The 22082-nt window shown below is 43.9% G+C and overlaps 1 protein-coding gene across 2 annotated transcripts in view; it reads left to right on the top strand.

Annotated features, from left to right (window-relative positions):
* LOC118884388 (phospholipid-transporting ATPase IB) overlaps positions 1-22082 on the top strand; it is a 545038-nt gene that overhangs the window by 152252 nt on the left and 370704 nt on the right. For both annotated transcript variants that reach the window (XM_036832038.1, XM_036832037.1), the window contains exons 16-24: positions 392-467; positions 2900-3005; positions 3362-3444; positions 6155-6204; positions 7153-7222; positions 8835-8919; positions 9963-10102; positions 11310-11448; positions 21590-21654. In XM_036832038.1, the coding sequence (XP_036687933.1) occupies positions 392-467; positions 2900-3005; positions 3362-3444; positions 6155-6204; positions 7153-7222; positions 8835-8919; positions 9963-10102; positions 11310-11448; positions 21590-21654 (814 nt within the window). The remainder of the gene's footprint in view (positions 1-391; positions 468-2899; positions 3006-3361; positions 3445-6154; positions 6205-7152; positions 7223-8834; positions 8920-9962; positions 10103-11309; positions 11449-21589; positions 21655-22082) is intronic.

Raw genomic sequence — 22082 nt, forward strand, 5'->3', positions numbered from 1 at the left:
CGTGATGGTGGGGCTGACTGGGGCCGCGCGTGTCGCCCGGCATCACGAGAGAGGGTTGTCCCACGTGTCGCCAGCCTGAGGGAAGATGAGAATTCGAAGTCTGAAGTACGGTTTCTACTGAATGCATATCAGTTTTGCACCATCGTAAAGTTGAAAAACTGTAAAGTCGAAACATCGTAAGTCAGGGACCATCTGTATTTTGTTTATAGTCGGGTTAAAGATTTACTGCCTTGAGGTTTGAAATCATAGCCAGTATTTCAAATCTTTAAAAGTTTAATACAAAGTTATAGGCTTTTTAGGTGTGGTTCTTCCTGAAGACAGATTCTTACTAGGTGTGAGTTATCTTGAAGGAACTTTTGAGCTGAGTAAGTATCTTCTGTTCTCTCTTCAGCCAGATACCTCCTCCGCCTAGTGACTCGTGTGACTTTGATGACCCCAGGCTCTTGAAGAACATTGAGGATCATCATGTAAGGCTACCGTTTGCTTCTAGAACTTTATTTTATTTTTTCTTTTTGTATGTTTATTGGCGTATAGTGGATTTACAATATGTTATGTTAGTTTCAGATGTACAGCAAAGTGTATCAGTTACACATATACACGTATCCACTCCTTTTCAGATTCTTTTCCCATGTAGGTTATTACAGAGTGCTGAGTAGAGTTCCCTGTGCTATACAGTAGGTCCTTGTTAGTTATCTTTTTTATATATAGTAGTGTGTAGAGATTATCATACTAAGTGAAGTAAGTCAGACAAAGAACAACATATGGTGCCACTTATATGTGGAATCTAATAAAAAACGATACACATGAACTTATCTACAAAACAGAAGCAGACGCACAGATCTTGAAATCAAATTTATGGTTACCAAAGAGGAAACACGGGGCAAAGTGATAAATTAGGAGATTGGGATTAACATATACACGCTTCTAGGACTTTAAATAACTTGTGATGCACTTTCATTTATGTATATGTGTAATGTCTTGAAAGTTGCCATTTTGGAGTCTGGGGAAGAGATGTGACCTCGCTTATATAGTGTTAGTGCTTTAGGGATGTGATCAATTTGTGGTGAACACGTTGCATAACTTAATTTAAAGCCAAATTAAATATGTGGTGAAGTTATAAAGTAGCACATCACGATCAAGATGAGTCTTACCATAGAATTCTCTAGCATTTCAGATTTCTTTTGCTTTGTAAGGTTTCTGCAATACTGGTTCTTCGTAGTTGTGAATCTAAGAGGTCATGTATTTTGAAAAGTAATTACAGTATCCTTTGGCTAGGATAATTTAGGAAACAAAAGTAAGATATAGCAACACGTTGCATTTACAGCATCCTACTATGTGCTAGGCATTTGAAGTATATTTCCTTTAGCACCCGAGTCACCCCAGAGAGGTGATGGGAAGTTGCATAGAAAGATTGACTTGGCCAAGAGTTACCTGGCAAACAGACGTAGAAATGAGAGTCAGGACCTTGGTCTGTTCACTTCTTAACTGTGATGTCACATTCTGAACTATTGTAACAGACCAGGGTTTATTGCCGGTTCATCTGAATTCATTTTTGTTCTAAAGGCTATTCTGAAAAACACTAACTTAGAAAAGTATTCAATGATCAAAGCGTTTCACAACCAGTTTAAGCTGTATAAATTAGACCTAATATGACTCTTTCCTGAAAAACATTTTAGTTTTAAAATTAGGTAAACTCAAGCAACATTAAAACTTGATTTTTCCCAACTTTTGTGAAGAGATAGATATACTTAAAACTTTCTCTGAATTTTCAGTGAGAAAATCTCCTTTTCTCTATTTCAGTTAGTGCCTATTTGTTGATGCTAAAACTTTCCCAGCAGTGGTTCTGAGATGGGAGTGTGGAAGGCACCCATGCTCCCGGGCTGGGGTGCAGGGCCTCGGCCCCGGTGATTCTGACAAAGTGGTCCCAGACCTCACAGAGGATGCTGCTGAAGGCCGTGCTCTGTGTCACGGTCACAGACACTGGCACTGTCCTTTCCTGTATTTGACCTTAGAGGTAGACACAGCTACTAGGGTAGAGCAAGCAGAGGAAGGCATCTCAGAAGAACCGTCTCTGGATAAGGGTAGTTTTCATTAAGGATGTCAAAGAAACAAGCACCCCATGAGGACTTGCTTTCTGCAAGAGGACTCAAGCATCCTCAGATAGTATTTAGGTTGAGGGTAATAATGCGGGTGGGTGACTGAAATGGTCTGTTTGCGCTGGGATGGTGGAGGGGCAAGGAGAAAGTGCAGGGTGACAGACAGGCTTGGCAGGTGGCTCCCAGTCTAGTTTCCCGAAGTTTGTTTTCCTGCCATAGATCACTAGGTGCCAAAGCAGCAGAGGAGGTGAGAAGAGCTAGTCCCACGGAATCCCAGTGTTGTCTTAGGAACAGCAGCAAACAATTTAGACTGTGAAACAGCAAACGGATCAAATAAGAGACCCCCATTCACTTAGCAGACAGTTTGAGGGCCCGGTTTACATCAGACACCTTGCCAGGTAGTAGAGGAAGAGACCGCGTTCCAAGACGGGGTGTTAACAGGCTTCTCGATGACGCAACTGGTAAACCGAAGCCCCGAGGACGCGCGAATAGAGGGACTGGCCAACAGCAGCGGGAGGACGGCCATGGGCCAGCGGGAAAGGACGAGCTCTGTTTGAAGAGCTGTAGACAGAGTGGCTGGTGGAGGGTTTAGGCTTGGTGGGGGGCGAGTGGCAGCAGATGGGCCAGATGGCGAGCAGGTGCTGGGTCCTGGGGCACCTGGGGTCCGCGCCGGGGCTCCCGACCTCTGTTCTCACGGGAGCAGGAAGGCATCCAGGATTCTGAGCGGGAGGGTGCCTTGAACCTGACTCTGGTTTACGTCAGTGGTGTCCCGACAGTCGGGTGACCTCGGCTCCTGTTTGCAGCCCACAGCCCCCTGCATCCAGGAGTTCCTCACCCTCCTGGCCGTGTGCCACACCGTGGTCCCCGAGAAGGACAGAGACAACATTATCTACCAGGCCTCCTCCCCAGGTGAGGCGTCTTGGCTGGGTGTGCCCTGCTGCCCCCTTCTCTGGGGACCTGGGTGTTTGGAGGTGACGCGGCCCCGCCAAGCCCCCACTGTGTGCCCCTGGTCTCACGCTGGCTGTAGAGTGCCCGGGGGACTAGTTCCAGGGCTGTGGCTTCTCCTCTGATGGAAAGCGCTCCTTTCAGTGTCCTGGTTGGGGGGAGAGTAAGTGAGCGCCTTCTCGATCCTTGGTCTTTACTGCACGAAAGGCCAGGCCTCTGTCGCTGGTGTGGATCTTGTTCACGTGAAAGATAACACGTGCTAAACAGAATCCTGTCATTCCCGGAGACTAGTCAACGCCTCATCAATTCTTTATTGACAGATGAAGCTGCTTTGGTGAAAGGGGCTCGGAAGCTGGGCTTCGTCTTCACAGCCAGAACGCCCTACTCTGTCATCATAGAGGCCGTAAGTGACACCCCAGGGCACCGCCGGATGCTCTCGGTCACTCGCTTTTTGGAAGACTGTATGTTAGAAATAGCACATCTATTGTGCATATGAGAGCCGAGTTTTTTGTTTGTTTTTTCTCTGTGAGAAACGAGGTGTGTTGAGAAGTGATATGTCGTGGGGTTCTGTTGCCTGTGTTGTGTGGTGCTTTTGCGTCATCTTTGTCTCTTAAAGGCGCTGTCCGCAGTTTTCCATCCACTGACGTGGAATAACGTGCAGTAAAGCACTCGGGAAGCCTGCTTCTTGGTCCTGTAGTTGTTGGGAAAAGCTCCACAGTCTCCTGTCTTCGCGGGCGGGTCTGCGTCTGTCTCCCTGAAGCCCTCGGTTGCTGGCTCTGGTCTCCTGGGCTGGCAGAGGAGGGAGTTGGCACTTAAGATCTTTTTTTTTTTTTTAATATGGGTTTTTCCCCCCTGAAATCAAGAAGTTTATTTTATGATTTTTTTGAGTTTCCTTCTCAAGGAGCCAGAGGGAGAAATCTGGGGAGAAGAGAAAGTTTAAATCAGGAATAAGGTCAAATAGGGATCCTTGGGGTGGCGGCAGGGACATGGGTGGGTGGGTGGGATGGGCGTTTTCTGTGATGAGAAGTTGGAGGGGCTGTGCTCACTGCTGTCTGGGTGGGTGAGGGTCTCAGGGCGAGTCCCCGCCCGCTCGCCCCTGTGCTGTTCCCACCCTCAGTTTAGGGAGGACTCGTGGCTTTTTACAGCTCTTGGCGTTCTGCGTCCTTAAATCCCTGGATCTCTCGAAGGCATTTGAAGTTCACTTCCATCTGGTGTAATAACTCGATGTTGTTCCTGACCTGGCGGCAGTCTGTTCTTTCTTTTACTTACGTGCAAAACCTAAAAAATATCATACCGTGTACAGAGTGCCCATTTCTTGACATTTTCAGTTTCTTTTTTATGGAGTACAGAGATCAGAGCATGTTTATTTGTACTTGATTTCAGCCAACACAGGGAATATAGCTCAGGGAAGTGTACAACCGCTACACGTTGGGACAATGTACTGACAATATAGAGTTTCCTTCATGGAAGCTTCTCACCAGTGGTGTCGTCTTCACCTCCAGTTTGAGGAGATTTTAGCCTTCACGGCCAGGTTGCAGGTGTATGGGTGCTGCTGTGTTTCTCTGCAGTGCAGCCACGGGGATCGGGAGGGGCGGTGGAGTAAATAGACCATGTGATTAGATAAGATTTATAAGTAACAGTAACTTTAAAAGTCCTCTTCAGCTGTGAATACTGGGGAATCCTCAACCCGCAAGTCCTCCAGGTGGTTACCCACTATTTACAAGAAGTGGCTTGGGACTTCCCTGGCAGTCCAGTGGTTAAGACTTTGTCTCCAATGCAGGGGGAGCGGGTTCGATCCCTGGTCAGGGAGCTAAGATCCCACATGCCTCACAGCCAAAAAAAAAAAAAAGAAACCAAAACATAAAAAAAAAGAAGCAATATTGTAACAAATTCAATAAAGACTTAAGAAAAAATAAATCAGATGCCAAAGTGCGTACTCTAAAAAAAAAAAAAAGAAGTGGCTTTACTGATCATCATTCAGTCTATGGGGGCCGTGAGGGTGTTGATGTGACATCGGTGCAGAGGCGCTGGCTCCTGGCGGTCACGGCACTGGCGCCGAGGGGGTCGCAGCGGTGACTCTCTGGACGGGGACCTGGCAAAGCTGGGCCAGGCTGAGGGGAAAGGGGACTGGGGGTTGCAGAGAGAAGGGGGCAAAGGCTGACGGGGGCTGGGCTAAGGGGCCCATTCATTGTGTTTTAGGAAGCGAAGGGGCGGGGCACTGTGGAGGGGACGGTGTGACTTGCCAGTGCTTCGCGTGTGTCAGCTACACACTTGGGGATCTGTGCGTTCCTTCAGTTATTATTTCTCTCAGACCCAGGGGACAAGGCAGAGGGCAGATTAGATTAAAAAGTTTGCAAATTGTGCACACATAATCTGGACTCTTCTGGAGAAAAATTAAGAATGTTGACGCGCCAACTTTGAAGAACCCGAAGAAAAAAGACATTTGATGAATTTCTGGTGCAGAATTACACTCCTTTGTTTCTAAATCCAAAATTGAAAAAGTTTTGAGTTCCACGCTTTTCCCCCTAAATTTGGGATGTGGACATTTGGTAGGGAAACCTAATGGAACTTCCGTGCGGCCACTTCTGTTCTTTATGAATCTCACTTGGTGGGAATAGCCGTGCATCTTGCTGCAGAAAATCAGTGTGTTGTATCACAGGGTGTAGTGCCTGGGCCCCCTGGGGAGGTAGTGGCATACGGTGTGTGCACATACTTCTGCGAGATGTGTAAAATTCTGGATTCGGAAGCATAACTGGCCCCAGGTTTCGGATGGACCTGTGTAGCTTGTGTCCTTTATTTGTATGTCTTGGAAGTTACTCTGTCATCAGCGACTGTGACAGCCACTCCCGCTGGAGGAAAAGGAGACGCTTTCACCAGAAGGGGGAGCTATGGTCCCACCAGACTGACGGGGAAGACAGTACTTGGTGGAAGGGGGTCTGCAGGGGGATGGATGGATGGAGGGAGAGGGAGAGACGGAAGGAACAGGAGGGGAGGGAGAGGAGGGGGAGTGATTGGGGAGAGGCGTGTATAGAGAGGTTTATGATTGGGGAGCTGGTTGTTTTGAGATTTTAATACTTTGCACTTCAGGTAAGAGCCTGTTTTTCTTCCTCTAGATGGGACAGGAGGAGACATTTGGAATCCTTAACGTCCTGGAGTTTTCTAGGTATGTTTCTCTTTTGTGCACTTGAAATAAACTGTCCCTCTCTATCTATCTATCTATCTACATATACACACAGTAAGTCCCCTACATACAAACTTCAAGTTGCGAACTTTCAAAGACACGAACGTGCATTCGCATGTCCCGTAAGTTAGTTCATGGGTCTGTAAGATTTAAAATGTTTTCTTTATTTTTTGTCTTTGTTTTTTATGTATTACTTGCGCAAAAAATATGATAAACCTGTTACAGTGTGGTACTAGATAGATAGATCGTGTTAGTCAGGTACCTAGACTAACTTTGTCGGACTTACGAGCGCGCTCTCTCAGAAGGGAACGCATTCGTATGGAGGGGACTGCCTGTATATATATAGATGGGCGAGAAATGAGTCAGTGACTGAGGGCAGGTCCTTTTGAAAGATGGGGAAGGGGGTGCCTGTGCGTGTGCTTGGGGCTGCGGCTGGGGAGGGAGCCATCAGGGGACCTCAGCGCTAAATCGGGAGGTCCTCGGAATTCATCATTTCTTTCCACTTCAGTCAAAAGAAGATACGATGAGATACTTTTGAGTGAAGTGGGTTTATACTGAATCTTGCACTTTGCTACTCACTGGGCAGGTAACTGAACATCTTTGAGCTGTGAAATAAAAGTACGTGGACACAGTATTGTCAGGAGCAAATTAGACACAGAGCAAAGCGCTCAAGTTCTGCATTTCTGTCTCTTCTTCTATCAAGAGCTGTGCTAGTGAGTTTCCACGGCAGGGAAAGGAATAGGTTTATGCAAAAGAGTAGGAGATACACAGTTAAAGTCTGACTTGGAGGACAAAGGTAGGGAAAACGGAGCTTGGCCGTTTGGGGGCCAGCCAGACCACCTTTTGGGTTGTTTGGTGTTTAATCACAGGATGTAATCCTATAAAACAGACCAATGACAGTTTTCTTTCCTTTTTGTTTTTACCCTACAGCGACAGAAAAAGGATGTCTGTAATTGTGCGAACCCCTTCAGGACAGCTTCGACTCTATTGTAAAGGGGCTGTAAGTACTGGCTGAGGTCTGCACGTCAAGGACCCCTGCTGCTTCCCTAACTGCTGTTCTCAGCATCCCTGATGGTCGCCCAGGGTTGAAAGGCTCTTTCAGTCAGCCTGACGCTGACTTAGTAGTAAAAGCCCCCTGAAGATGATGGGGGTTCAAGCCAGCGTGGCAAAGAGGTCAGTGGAAAGCTTACTGTTCATCGGTAGTTGGTTTCAGAAGCAGTAGCTGGCCGTGTCCTGCAGAATCCTTAGAGTGTGAATTCTGATTCCTGTTTTCTATCCTCGTGTGGTGACTTTGGAAGATTGAGTCAGTTGTATCGACCTATGATCTTTTAAGGACTCTGATGTGTTTCTTTTTCTGTAGCAGCTATTCTCAATATTTGTGGTTTAGTTTTTATTCACTACAGAGGCTGGGTGGCGGGTTTGAGGTAGTGTCCATTTGTGATCTATTATTACTGCCCCCTCCGGTCATTTCCTACGTCAGGCTTTTTGTCCTGTCTGCCTCCTGGTCGTCAGATCTAAATCTTTAAGGAAAGATGTTACTGTTTATGAACCTGACCTACAAAACTACATTTTGTCAAACCATGGTCTTATGTGTTGAGGGAAAGACTTATTAAGCTCATTTTCTGAGACTGTGTCGGGAAATATGAGGCTACACAAGGATCAGTGATTCGTTGGAAATCTTACTCGTCTTCACCAGTTGTGGGAAGAAGTGTTTGAGGAGAGCGATCAGAGCTTTTTAAAAAGTGAGTAATGTGTGTGAATTCTAAGGCATCCGATCTGGACTCACCAAGGTCCAGATTATATGGGATTAGATTGGGAAAGATTAGATAATTATGTTAGATTCTGTTCTCACACAATACTTTTTCTTACCTTTTTGGTTGTTTATTTGCCATTGTGTTCTGAGAACCACAGCAAGGCCAGCAGGGGTCGGTGTGAGGTACAGAGGAAGGGGGGCAACCACAGACCAGGGTCAACAGGAAATGCGGCGGGGGTGCATTTAATTTTTTGCAGGATTTAATTCTCCTCAAACCTGTCTCCCCCAAACCAGACTAAATTTCTTAGATTTGAGGGGGCCTAAAACTGCCATTTATCACATATTTGATGCAGGATCCGTAGCCTGCAGTCCTCCAGCCCTGCTTGTGGGTCATGGAAATAGTCCCCAGGTGATGAACTGTCCACACCGCGTGTTCTCGGCTGAACCCGGTTCTGTGCAGGGTGGGTCGTGCCCTCCCTGGGTGGGAGCTCCTGCAGCATCAGGAAGGGAGAGTACACTTGAGCAATTTAGGGTGTGTGTTTTACACTTCCCACTTCTGCAAAGGGTGTTAACAAAGTCTGGTGTGAGCTTTGCAAATCTAGGTGAACGTCGGCCCCGTCGTGTCCCTGATTATTCATTCTCCTGACACCCAGGGTCCTCCCCGGCGTGTTCGTGTGGACACATACCCACCCCCAGTTTGTTTTCCAAAGCTCATGACTGAATCCAGCCAAGAACTGTGTTTCCCCTCGCCCACCCAGGTGTGCGCTGGGTCAACCCCACGAAAACGGAGCTGGGCTTGCAGTGCTAGAGCGTCAACTGACCTAAGGTTTGCCAGTGACAGTGTTTCCCTATTTTACAGGATAATGTGATTTTTGAGAGGCTTTCTAAAGATTCAAAATACATGCAGGAAACACTCTGCCATCTGGAGTATTTTGCCACGGAAGGTGAGTGGAATTTGGAAGTGTTATTTCTGCCCTTGGAGTTGTGCTTTCAGGGGGCACTCGGGTGAGCCTTCATGTTCACGTGTCATTTTTGTGCAGCACTTGGCTTGCTTCAAAGGCGGGTCGTTTTCTAGCGCCAACCTCGTCCCCACCCTCTGCACCGGTGGCAGTGACGAGAGTCGTGGCTGGAGACCGACCGAAATATCATCCGCTAACTCTTAACCAGAGGGACGGCGGTGAGGCAGGCCAGCCCACGACGCTATGCAGAACCGCCCTCCAGTTTTGCACTCCTTTCTCGGAAAACTCACCTTATTTCCCAGGCCCTCTCTCGTTTCCCTTATGACACTGGCTTACCCTTGACTTCAGGCCAGAATAATCCACTGAACCCATGGAGAACAGGAAGGGGGTTCTCAGAAGGGCTCAGGCTCCCCTGCACGTGGATGTGATGAGAGCTTGAGTGCCGGCTGCTGCCTCATTGCCTTCCTGAGCCTCTGTGGCCGCATGTGTCCACGTCTGTGCGCACACAGGCACACGCATGTACACCAGAGAACACACGTGCACACATAGGAACACATATGCACACAGGGACACACATGCCCACCAGGGAACACACATATGCACACATAGGAACACATACGCACACAGGGACACACACGCACACACAAGCACGGCTGCTTGAAAGCCTGTGTCTTTCACGTGGTAGCACACTGGACCTTTATTGCTGTCTTGAAACACACTTCCCGTCTTGCCTCCTGGCTGGTCCCTGCTCATGTGTCTGAGGGTCGAGCACAGCCTCTGTCCTTCTCTGCTGTGAGGAGTTCAGTCTCAGGGCTTCTCCTGTTCTGTCAACATCTATAGAAGCGGTGGTTTATATTAAAATAAGGTTGCTTTTCAATTCTTTTTGAGTGTGTGCACATTGACTTAGAGTGACCTATAAACCGGATGGTCTCTCTCATTTTCTGCACATGCGGTGTCCCCTGGGGGTAAGGCACCCTGCTTGCCCGTCCCTAGGGGCCTCACTGGGAGACGCCGGGACTGTTTTGCAGGCTTGCGGACCCTCTGTGTGGCTTACGCCGACCTCTCTGAGAGTGATTATGCGGAGTGGCTCAAAGTCTACCAAGAAGCCAGCACCATCTTGAAGGACAGAGCTCAGCGGCTGGAAGAGTGTTACGAGATCATCGAGAAGGTAATTGCATGTGGTAGATGCGTTACATTACATGCCCAGTGACACCTAATGAGCAAAAAAGTTTTGGTGCAGAAATCTTTTGGCTGTATAGTGATGTTCTCTGATCTTGTAAGCATCTTAACTCACCATTAGCTTTTAATCGTTTCTTTGCTTTAAGAAACACTCAGTTTTTATGAGCTCTCAGAAAGGTCTAGCCACCCTCTGCTAAGCATTCAGGTCTTAAGAAGTATCAGGTCAAAAACAGCACTGGCGACTTTCTGGGTTTGCCCAGGATGAGGTTTAACGACGTGAGCTGGCCCTGTTGAGTTTCCTGAGCAGTCAGAGTACCTAGGCTGGCTGGACATCATACCTACTAAATGTTTTCACACTTCCTGTCCTGATACTGTTTGAGCTTTGCCATTGCCACTCCATGCTGCCTACGTGATTTTGTTGTTGTTTCAGTTTCTCCCAAGACATGAGGTAGCTTCCCACAGATTGCGTCCCTCGAATCTGGGAGCTGGATTTCAGCTTTTTCCGTTTCATGTCAGCAACCACTGGTCCATCCATCTTCCAGTTTCAGTAGCTTTGAAGTCATTGCTTGCTTGCTTTTCTCATTCCTTTTTATTTATTTTTTTAAAATTCCCCTTTGCTTTTTTTTCCCTTGTTTGTCATTTTAATGGAATTTGGGTATGGATGGAAGTGAAATCAAATGTTCATTTACCCTGCTTCCCTGGAAATTCCAAAATTACTTTGAGAATCATAAAGCAATTAAATAGGTGCGATGTCTGTGCGTCCCCAGGCCAGAGGTGGGCACTCGGGAGGTAGTTGGCCTTTTTGGTCACTGAATGATTTTTTCTCACGTGTTAACTGTACCACAGCCCTTGACTCATGAGTGGAGTGAGAGAGAAGCTCCAGTCCTGTTAGTGGCCCCAGGATAACTCGCCCATGTGCTCTGCTGCCAGGTGGTTTCTATCCCAAGGTGCCCTTGTACCCAGAAGTAGATGGCACGTGCTGGCCCGTGTGCCTGGAGGGGTTCTAGCCCTGTGGATGGTTTTGAGATGCCACACATGTGACTGTCATTAATTATCTACAGACAAAGGTTTAATGGGGAGGAAATAAGGTAATTGTCTCAGAACACTTTGACTGCCTTTCTTCTGTCAAGAGTTTCGTCATTCGTGCTGCTCTTACGTGTGTCCCCATCTTTAATGGAAGCTGTTTTTTAATTTAGAATCTGCTGCTGCTTGGAGCCACAGCCATAGAAGATCGTCTTCAGGCAGGCGTGCCAGAAACCATAGCAACTCTGTTGAAGGCAGAAATTAAAATATGGGTGTTGACAGGCGACAAACAAGAAACTGCAATTAACATAGGTAATTCATTTAAGGAATAATTTCCCAGTGCTGATTTTTGTATTACGTTTTTGAACCGTCTTATAGAGGTGCCTAAGGGCTTCTCAGATGCGTCGACGGAAGTGCTTTATAGAATTCTTCATTCACAAGACCGAGGAAAGTTTAAGATGCTCTTATGAGCATTATCTGCCCGTTATAAACAGTAGAACTATGCCACCTTCCTGAAAAGTATTAAGCATACTTACAGAGGCCAGAGAATTCAAGAGTTGATGAGAGTTTGATTTTCTTATTGCTTTCTTCACAAAAATTTAGTCTGAGACTAAGCATGTTTTCACTGAGTTTAAATATGCATTATTATTTTATATAGTTATAGCCATTATAATGATTTTTACCAATTCATAGGTTTTTCTAACAGGCTTGAACCTTTCCCTTCCCCATCTGGGTTGGCAACCTCTGCCTGCTAAGCATCGCAGAAATGAAAATTGAAAAAAGGGAATTCAAGCCCAGATTACTTCATGAGTGTTAAAGCAGCACGTTTTTAGTTTGAAAAGGACTTGTGAAACTACTAATTAAAAAAAAATAGAATTTTTTAAAAAAAATTTATTTATTATTTTATATTTATTTTTGGTTGCGTTGGGTCTTCGTTGCTGCGCGCGGGCTTTCTCTAGTTGCGGTGAGCGGGGGCTACTCTTCATTGCGCTGCATGGGCTTCTCATTGCGGTGGCTTCTCTTGTTGCAGAGCATGGGCTCCAGGCACGCGGGCTTCAGTAGTGGCAGCACACAGGCTCAGTAATTGTGGCTCGTGGGCTCCAGAGCCACAGGCTGAGTAGTTGTGGCTCACGGGCTTAGTTGCTCTGTGGTGTGTGGGATCTTCCCGGACCAGGACTCGAACCCGTGTCTCCTGCATTGGCAGGCGGATTCTTAACCACTGCACCACCAGGGAAGTCCCAAAAAATCTAATTTTGATTGTTTGAATTACTTTAAAATTATCTAGGACTTCTGTCACCCTTGTGTCACAAGCTCTGGTGCATAGGTGATAAAATGAATAAGGGCTACATGACTTCTCATGTGTTGATGGGAATAGAGTCCATGTCACAGCTCACTGCAGGAAGAAACATACAGAAAGAACATCTGAAGTTGAGTGACTGGTGTCCTATTCAGAGGAGTCTCCTTGGAACACGATCAACTGGTTCCAGTGGAGCCCCTTTCCTTCAGTCTTCTCTTTTGAATCAGCCCCGACTCTCAGAGAACCTCAGTTATAGACAATGCCTACTGTCTGGGGTGGATTTCTTCTTTTTTTTTTTGTAATAGATAAAAAAGCCACTTAATCATTTCTTATCAAGACTGTAGTCCTTTTGGACTCCCACACAAGTGAGATTAAAGTCCCCAGAGACTGACATGTGGTTCACAAACAGTCTCTGAAGGATTAGATGTAGATGTTGTACCTGTTGTTTCCTAAACACATATTTTTGGAGAAAAGTGTGGTGATGTTTCTGTGTAGACCCGTCACTATTACTAGGTAATAAAAACCCATTGCTTACAGCCCTTTGGTGATGTCAGCAACATTTTTATAGATGAAGGATAATACGTTTGCTTTTGGTGGAATGTCTTTTTCTATGTATATACATCAGCCCTTCAGGTATTTCCCATGTAAATTTGGTCTAAAACACCTGCTATTGATCCACGGCTCCTGTTCACAGAGGGCACAGAAAGCATGAGAGCAGAGATGCTGCACCTGCCCCGCCCCTGTCCTCCTGTCCTTGTGTCACACCTGCATCTATCAGGGTCTAGCCAAGTTTAGGTAAACACAAGTGAAAGCAGAGTTCCCAAAATCAACCCAGAAGACATGAATGGCTTATTATTCCCGAAGGAAGGTGTTAGTCGTTGCTGGAGTGAGGCTTGTCTGAACCTCACAAGGTGATTGATACCTGTCCAGTTTTTTCCATTAACAGCTATATTATTTTGTGCTTTTTTCAAAGAAGGTGTAGCAATGTTTGTAGTTTTGGTTTCAGAAGCACTCATATCCATTAGATATTTTAAAATTGACCTTTTAAAAAACATTCTAATCCAAATCGGAAAAGAAGAAGTAAAACCATCACTGTTTGCAGATGACATGATATTATACACGGAAAATCCTAAAGATTCTGCCAGAAGACTACTAGAGCTAATCAGTGAATTTGGTAAAGTAGCAGGATACAAAATTAAAGCACAGAAATCTCTTGCATTCCTATACACTAACAATGAAAAATCTGAAGGAGAAATTAAGGAAACACTCCCATTTACCACTGCAACAAAAAGAATAAAATACCTAGGATAAAAACCTACCTAAGGAGGTAAAAGACCTATATGCAGAAAACTATAAGACACTGATGAAAGAAATTAAAGATGATACAAACAGATGGAGAGATATACCATGTTCTTGGATTGGAAGAATCAACATGGTGAAAATGACTATACTACCCAAAGCAATCTACAGATTCAATGCAATCCCTATCAAACTACCAATGGCATTTTATACAGAACTAGAACAAACAATTTCACAATTTGTATGGAAACACAAAAGAACCTGAATAGCCAAATCCATCTTGAGAAACAGAAACAGAGCTGGAGGAATCAGGCTCCCTCACTTCAGATTATACTGCAAAGCTACAGTAATCAAGACAGTATGGTATGGGCACAAAGACAGAAATATAGATCCATGGAACAGGATAGAAAATCCGGAGATAAACCCACACACATATGGGCACCTTATCTTTGATAAAGGAGGCAAGAGTATACAGTGGAGAAAAGACAGCCTCTTCAATATGTGGTGCTGGGAAAACTGGACAGCTTACACGTACAAGAATGAAATTAGAACACTCCCTAAAACCATACACAAAAATAAACTTAAAATGGATTAAAGACCTAAACGTAAGGCCAGACACTATAAAACTCTTAGAGGAAAACATAGGCAGAACACTCTGACATAAATCACAGCAAGATCCTTTTTGACCCACCTCCTAGAGCAACGGAAATAAAAACAAAAATAAACAAATGGGACCTAATGAAACTTAAAAGCTTTTGCACAGCAAAGGAAACGATACAAAAGACAAAAAGATAACCCTCAGAATGGGAGAAAATATTTGCAAACAAAGCAACTGACAAAGGATTAATCTCCAAAATATACAAGTAGCTCATGCAGCTCAATATCAAAAAAACAACCCAATCCAAAAATGGGCAGAAGACCTTAATAGGCATTTCTCCAAAGAAGATATATAGATTGCCAACAAACACATGAAAAGTTGCTCAACTAATCATTAGAGAAATGCAAATCAAAACCACAATGAGGTATCACCTCACACCAGTCAGAATGGCCATCACCAAAAAATCTACAAGCAATAAATGCTGGAGAGGGTGTGGAGAAAAGGGAACCCTCTTGCACTGCTGGTGGGAATGTAAATTGATAGAGCCACTATGGAGGTTCCTTAAAAAACTAAAAATAGAACTACCATATGACCCAGTAATCCTACTACTGGGTATATACCCTGAGAAAACCATAATTCAAAAAGAGTCATGTACCACAATGTTCATTGCAGCTCTATTTACAATAGCCCGAACATGGAAGCAACCTAAGTGTCCATCAACAGATGAATGGATAAAGAAGATGCAGCACATATATACAATGGAATATTACTCAGCCATTGAAAGAAACAAAATTGAGTTATTTGTAGTGAGGTGGATGGACCTAGAGTCTGTCATACAGGGTGAAGTAAGTCAGAAAGAGAAAAACAAATACCATATGCTAACACATATATATGGAATTTAAAAAAAATGGTTCTGAAGAACCTAGGGGCAGGACAGGAATAAAGACCCAGATGTAGAGAATGGACTTGAGGACATGGGGAGGGGGAAGGGTAAGCTGGGACGAAGTGAGAGAGTAACATTGACATATATACACTACCAAATGTAAAGTAGATAGCTAGTGGGAAGCAGCTGCATAGCACAGGGAGATCAGCTCGATGCTGTGTGTCCACATAGAGCGGTGGAATAGGGAAAGTGGGAGGGAGGTGCAAGAGGGAGGGGATATGGGGATATATGTATCCGTATAGCTGACACACTTTGTTATACTGCAGAAACTAACACACCATTGTAAAACAATTATACTCTAATAAAGATGTTTAAAAAATTCTATTCTTTATTTATTTTATCTTATTTTTTAATTGAAGTATTGTTAATTTACAATATTGTGTTAGTGTCAGGTGTACAGCAAAGTGATTCAGTTATATGTACATATTTTTTTCATATTCTTTTCCATTATGGTTTATTATAAGATTTTGACTATAGTTCTCTGTTCTGTACAGTAGGACCTTGTTGTTTATTTTATACATAGCACTATATATATAGTGTGTATCTGCTAATCCCAAACTCCTAATTTATCCCTCCTCCCTTTCCCCTTTGGTGACCATAAGTTTGTTTTCTATGTCTGTGAGTCTGTTTCTGTTTTGTAAGTAAGTTCATTTGTGTCATATTTTAGATTCCACATATAAGCGATATCATTTGGTCTTTGTTTTCTCTGTCTGACTTACTTCACTTAGTATGATAATCTCTAGGTCCATCCATGTTGCTGCAGATGGCATTATTTCATTCTTTTTTATGGCTGAGTAATATTCCATTGTGTATATGCACCACTAAATTAGGGCGTCTGTTGAGGATGCAGTGTAGACATCTAGACATGGTGTTAGACTTGTCCACGTCAGACCACTGGTGACGGCTGTGAGCAGCCCAAGGTCGTGCTCCAGATCCAGGAGGATTGTAAGCCTGTGTTCTAGTCCCATATTCCTCATACCTTCTGTGATATGAACCATTATTGGTCTGTCTCCCACAATATGGATTGGATATTCTGTACATTTTAGTGCATTCTGTGTGCACATTAGGGTACCCAGAAGGTACTTGGGAAGCAGACCAAGTGTCTAGTAGTTCTACTTCTCCGTGAAATAAGGAGAAGAGTGCTGAATGCCGGGCCCTGTGCTGGGAGTGCTTTCCCTACGCTGTCTTTGGTCTTCACGTGTCAACAGTCTTAGAGCGCCGGGGGACATTCAGAGTTTACAAGGTCATGCTGCACTTATTGACCAAGCTAGTTCATGCTGGGTCTCAGGGCCAATCGCTCCTGGTGCAGGGCTCCTTTTAAACAGATTCATGAAGCTTTCACGAAAACCCTATCTGAAATTTGAGTTAGAAAACCCTGGGGAAGGGTACTAAATTTCATCCATTCTAAGACACGTTGTTTTCATATTTCACCACCTCCAGAGTTGGGATGTCTATGATTGTTGACTCTTACAGTTTTAACTGGCAACATTTCCCTTTAGAGGTGTTTGGTGCTGTTGGCTGTCTTTAGTATTCGCTCTCTCTCTCTCTCATTTATCTATCATCTGTCCATCCATCTGTCCTTCCCATCCATCTATTCTCCCTCCATCCATCACCTATCCTCCCTCCATCCATCACTTATCCTCCCATCCATCTATCACCTAACCTCCCATCCATCCATCTATCCTCCCATCCATCTATTCTCCATCCATCTATCACCTATCCTCCCATCCATCCATCTATCCTCCCATCCATCCTCCCATCCATCCATCCATCTATCCATCCATCCATCTATCTGTCCTCCCATCCATCCATCTGTCCTCCCATCCATCCATCTACCCACCCATCCATGCATCTATCCATCCATCCATCCATCATCTATCACAGTTTGAGAATTTAAAGTGTAACTTTTAGTTCATACCTTGAAAATAAATACTTAGTCAAGTTAGGTTCCAGGATATTTGTGTCTGTTATGGGCCTATGAGTGTTAGGTAGATGCAGTCATCCTGCGTGTGGCTTTGAGGTCCTTTGGAACTGACACGATGCCAGGACCCTGCTGCGCCGCGCTTGGATTTATGCTAACTAGCTGTGTTTCCAGGAGTTGGAAGTTTTCTTTTTTAGCTTAAAAATTTGGCATCAGCTAGTCTAAAGTGAAATTTCAGCTGTATAGCCTTTGTGAATCATGTAGTCGTCACTTCCTTACTATGACTGGATAAAGCATCTATTACATAGTTAGAAAATAGATGTGAAGTTTTCAGAGTCTGTAAGTTTTTTTCTAACAGAGATAGGATGAGTGAGAACAAAATCCTAGTGCGTGTTCCATTTTAAAGTCATCGCATTGGGAATCGCTTTCACTGTGAACCATCTGAGTTGGAATTTGGCCGCCCCTCCCCCATGTTTTGTTACCCATTATGTGATACCTTTAAATCACTTCTATAGTCTTAGAAGTTTAATTTCTGACAGTGAGTAAATGTGGACTTGCCCGCCCTATTCTTGCCCATTGGCAGGGAGACAAGTCCGGTTCTCAGGTGGGGCTGGGGGAACACGGCCACAGCCCCAGTAATGTTCACAGAAAAGTCAGGTGTGTGATTTCTTGATTGCCTGCAGCTCTGCTGTTGCCAGATGCTCCCCTATAGGCTTGGGGCACTTATGTTCCCGTATTGGGGCCTGAGTTAATTATGAGACAAACTCAGGAATAAAATAGATGAGAAAATACCAGTTGTGCAGTGTACATGCTGAGCATGGCTAGCGTTAGTAATAGTTACTCATTAAATGTTAGCACAGCATTTGCCATATTACCGCTAAGTCCTTTAGGTAAGTTTACTGTTCCCTTTGAGATAGGCATTATCCCCTTTTAAAGATAGAACTGAGGCACAGAGATACCAAGTAACTTAGCCTGGGCCACACAGGTGTGAGTGCTGAGAATCTGAGCATGTGACCATGACACGTGATAATTCAGTTCTCAGAAGGAAAGATAGGCGTCAAAAAGATCAGGGAAGGCTTTGTAGATGAGATAGGTTTAAATCTTGAACCTCAAGAATTTGTTTAAGACAAATACATAAAGAATGAGAATAGCATGAGTCAGGATGGCCTGGTTTGGGGGAAGATCACGAGGTAAGGCTGAGGCAGCATGTTCCTACCTGTGATGGAGCCTTTCTGAGAAGCATCTGAGGGTCTGGAGGGAAGGGTGCCCAGGTGTGGTTCTGTGGATGAGTCCTTGATGTCCTGGTTCTCAGATGGGGAGGGATTCTGCTCTGAGCATCCTTGATTGAGTCCGGAGCAGATGAAGAGTTCCATTCCTGACGTCTGGCAGTGTGTTTCATACACTAACTCTCAAATATTGAGTGACCAGATTCTCCCTGAAATTATTTACAACCAACAACACACTTGTTGGTTTGGAACCAAGTTGAATCCCACTGAGGGGTAATTTGATGGATCCTAGGTATATGGTTAGTAGGAATCAGTTGTTGCTAACCCTTCCAAAAGTGTCTCCGAAGAAATCTAGGTTGGGATATCTTCGACAATATATGCTTACCTCAGAAAAAAGACGCTGATTGCGAGTTCCAAGAGAGGTTTGGTTTGGTCCTATTTTCTAGTGTGAATGATGATTTTATTTTCTTAAAATCAAGTCCTGCTCTAAGTACCATAGACGCTGTAATATTTTAATTTCTTTGCGTGTTGATTATACTCAGGTAGTAGAAAGACTAAGCACTTTTGTGGTGTGCTGTTAACTTCAGCCGTAGTAAAACGTGAAATCCCAGAGGTTCCCTTTGCAGTCATTTTATGGTTGTCTTGTTAGATTGTGAGATTAAAGAAATAGACCTCAATTTACAAGTGTGGATTGACATTTCATAGCTGGCTGTTCTCCAAGAGCTGATCTCATTTTATCCAAAAACATTAGAAATCAAGCACACCAAACTTGGATTGACATAATTTAATTTGCCATGTTAGCTAAGTCACATTTAACTGCGTTAAACTTCCATGGTCTGTCTAGAGCAAGTGTTCTGTGTGATAATTAAGCAAAATCTTGCCTCGTTTTCCAAACTAAAAAAAAAAAAGAACCTGTTTCTTCTCAGAAACCTTGAGTTTTGTGTATTTAAATTCATGAAAGTGCCAGTGGTTTTATTTGTTACCCTCTCCCTTGCAACTGCTAGAAAAATACTTTGAGTTTTTCCATAATATCTTTATGCAGCTTCAGTTGTCAAGTGGCATTTTACTTAAATTGCAAAATATAAAATCAAGGGGGAAGCAACGGCTTAAACATTTCATCTTGCTTCTGCAACTGTTGTTCATATCAAAAACTACCAGCAAATCCTTTTGTGTGAGTTATACTAAATTTGTAACAGTCTCTATTGCATGAAGTTGCTGGAAGTTTCTGGGACAAGGGAAGAAAAATGATTAAAGTTCCAATATCCCTGTTTGCAAATGAAAATAAAATATTGACCTCCCTTCTGCACTTAGTCTAAGAATTTATAGGAAGGAAGAATATATTTGTAAGATTTTAGTGGGAAACAAAGTTCAGTTATTTCCATCCTGCTGTGCAGAATTTTCGGTGGCATTCTGGGAAACTCTCATTTCTACTCATCACTACTGTTAAAATACAGACTTGAACAAGTTTGAAAATGTGTGGAAAATTGTGCTGTGTTTCCTCCCTTTATTTTTCCTCTTAGAGGTTGAACAGGTATTTGCCCATGTGGTCCTGTGATTTTAAACTATTCAGTTGTTTTCGCTTTTCAAATGATACGTGAGGTTTTAACCAGCAAAATTATCTCATTCCCTTCAGATAACTGTCGTTAACTGCCTGGAATAGATCTTCAAGGTATTGCTTTAAGAAAATGACGGTTAGATGCAAAGTCATAATTTTGTGCTTTAAAATTTGTGTTCTGAGGTGGTTTATAAGCAGTCCTCTCAAATGACACTCATTAGTGAAGGCTATACTTCATACATTCCAAAATAAACAAAAATATTTATTTTCTACCCTCCAAAAATACCCCAAGGTTTTTCTCATCTTAATTGTTGTCTGTCTTGAGTTCTGTTTTGTGCCTGTTAGTAGAGTTTCTTGAGGGTGAAAGAGGGCCTTCTGGGTAGAATTGAGCACATAAACGCAGCAGTTCTGTGACTTGTCCACTAGTTAAATGCTTATCTCCTTTTCTAGTTAAATAAAGCATCTGTGGGAAGGGGTATTTTGGCTCTTCTGCGGAGGAGAACCCAGACTCCTGTTGCCTAAGCATTGGTTAAGGCCCTTCCTTGAGATGGTCACCCGCGTCCTTGTTCTGAAGGTTGACGTTCTTTATGCTGATGACTTGTTCCCTGTTTCTGTGATCATTGGTCCATGATCCTTGCAAGGACCACTTCTCTAGGTGGAAGGACTGTTTTCTTGACTTTTCTCAATGAGATAAATTAAGATGGAGGTTGGTGAAAAGCACATGTTGATGGTAGCTCTCTTGAGGGGCACCAAGATGGTGGAGGGTGATTTGAAAGAGAGAGCCCAGGGCCCCGACAGACAGCCCTGGACTTGGGGTTGGCTGGGGCCGCCTCCTCCTTCTCCCCAGAGTGTGGGGAGAAGGGGAAGAGTCCGGAGAGGCTCTTACCTTGGTCGTTGTGTCACCAAGCATCTCCAGCTGTCATGCGTGTACTGCAAAGTCTTGAGTAGGAAAGATCTTCATAGAAAATACATTTGCCTTCCGGGACGAAAAGTGGAAAAGAGTATCTTGCTTAAATTAACCTACAGAGATACCATTGTCTAAAAATGTAATGGGAGTTGTTAAGAATTAGCATTGGGTTACTCTTGACTCAGATTTAATTCTTGAAATGGGGGTTGCTTTGAGCTTTCGCAGGAAGAGTGACTCTCTGTGTATCATAGGCTTCCTTAGAAGCCTGCTGTGAGAATTACCTGCCTTTTCAAAAAGCAAGTGAGGGACCTTGATATCACAGTAGGCACGTTTATCCTGGTTGAGGAGCTCCGTTGATTCCATTTGTCTTCCTAAAGCGTTTGCTGTTATTTTAGAGAACCCAAAGCTCATCCTAATACAAGCATAACAAGGATAAGGAAAATCCACAGAAAATTGATGAGTATTTATTTCAGCCATTAGTTATGAAGACCCTCCCGAGCAGTGCTACCAGAGCTGTCTGCAAAAGTCGGAATCTGTGTGAACTTTTCCTCTCCACACTCTTGCTCAATTCCTCTGTGTGAGCCCATAGGCTAAACGTGGTGATAAGGAAGGGACCAGAAGGGAGGCTGAATTCAGGGGACCTTGAATGTGGTGAGTTCCTGGCGGGGATGGTAAATTCACGTATGTTGCTCCTTCTTTTATTCTAGGCTATTCCTGCCGGTTGGTGTCACAGAACATGGCCCTTATCCTACTGAAGGAGGATTCTTTGGACGTAAGTAGCTTTTAAAAAGTTGTATTTGATATAACTGTGTTAAACCCTTTGTTTCTGCTATGACTAATAATCAGGATTTAATGGGGTTTTTCTTCCTCCTAAAAAAACAATTATAAAACTACTCAGTGTGTTTTCTGTTTTTACTTATGAACGGATGTCATAAAGTCATTTCTTTAAACATCAAAATGGTAAGCTCTACCTCTGGTACCAGATATAGGAATTTATGTATGTTTTTAGGTGATGGTCGTCATTGAAATTCACTTTCTCTTCAGATACAGCTACAGTCTCTGTCATATTAGAGGAAGGAGAGAAGCTTTTTGTGAGAAGCACACGTATATAAAAGAGTCTTTCTGGCTAGCTGCATGGTTGAAAGCGTACTCTCCCAGTACTGCTAAAATGGACATTAAGAATTTGCAGGGTCTGGAGAA

Source organism: Balaenoptera musculus, chromosome 18, assembly GCF_009873245.2.
Source record: "Balaenoptera musculus isolate JJ_BM4_2016_0621 chromosome 18, mBalMus1.pri.v3, whole genome shotgun sequence".
Lineage (NCBI taxonomy): Eukaryota > Metazoa > Chordata > Mammalia > Artiodactyla > Balaenopteridae > Balaenoptera > Balaenoptera musculus.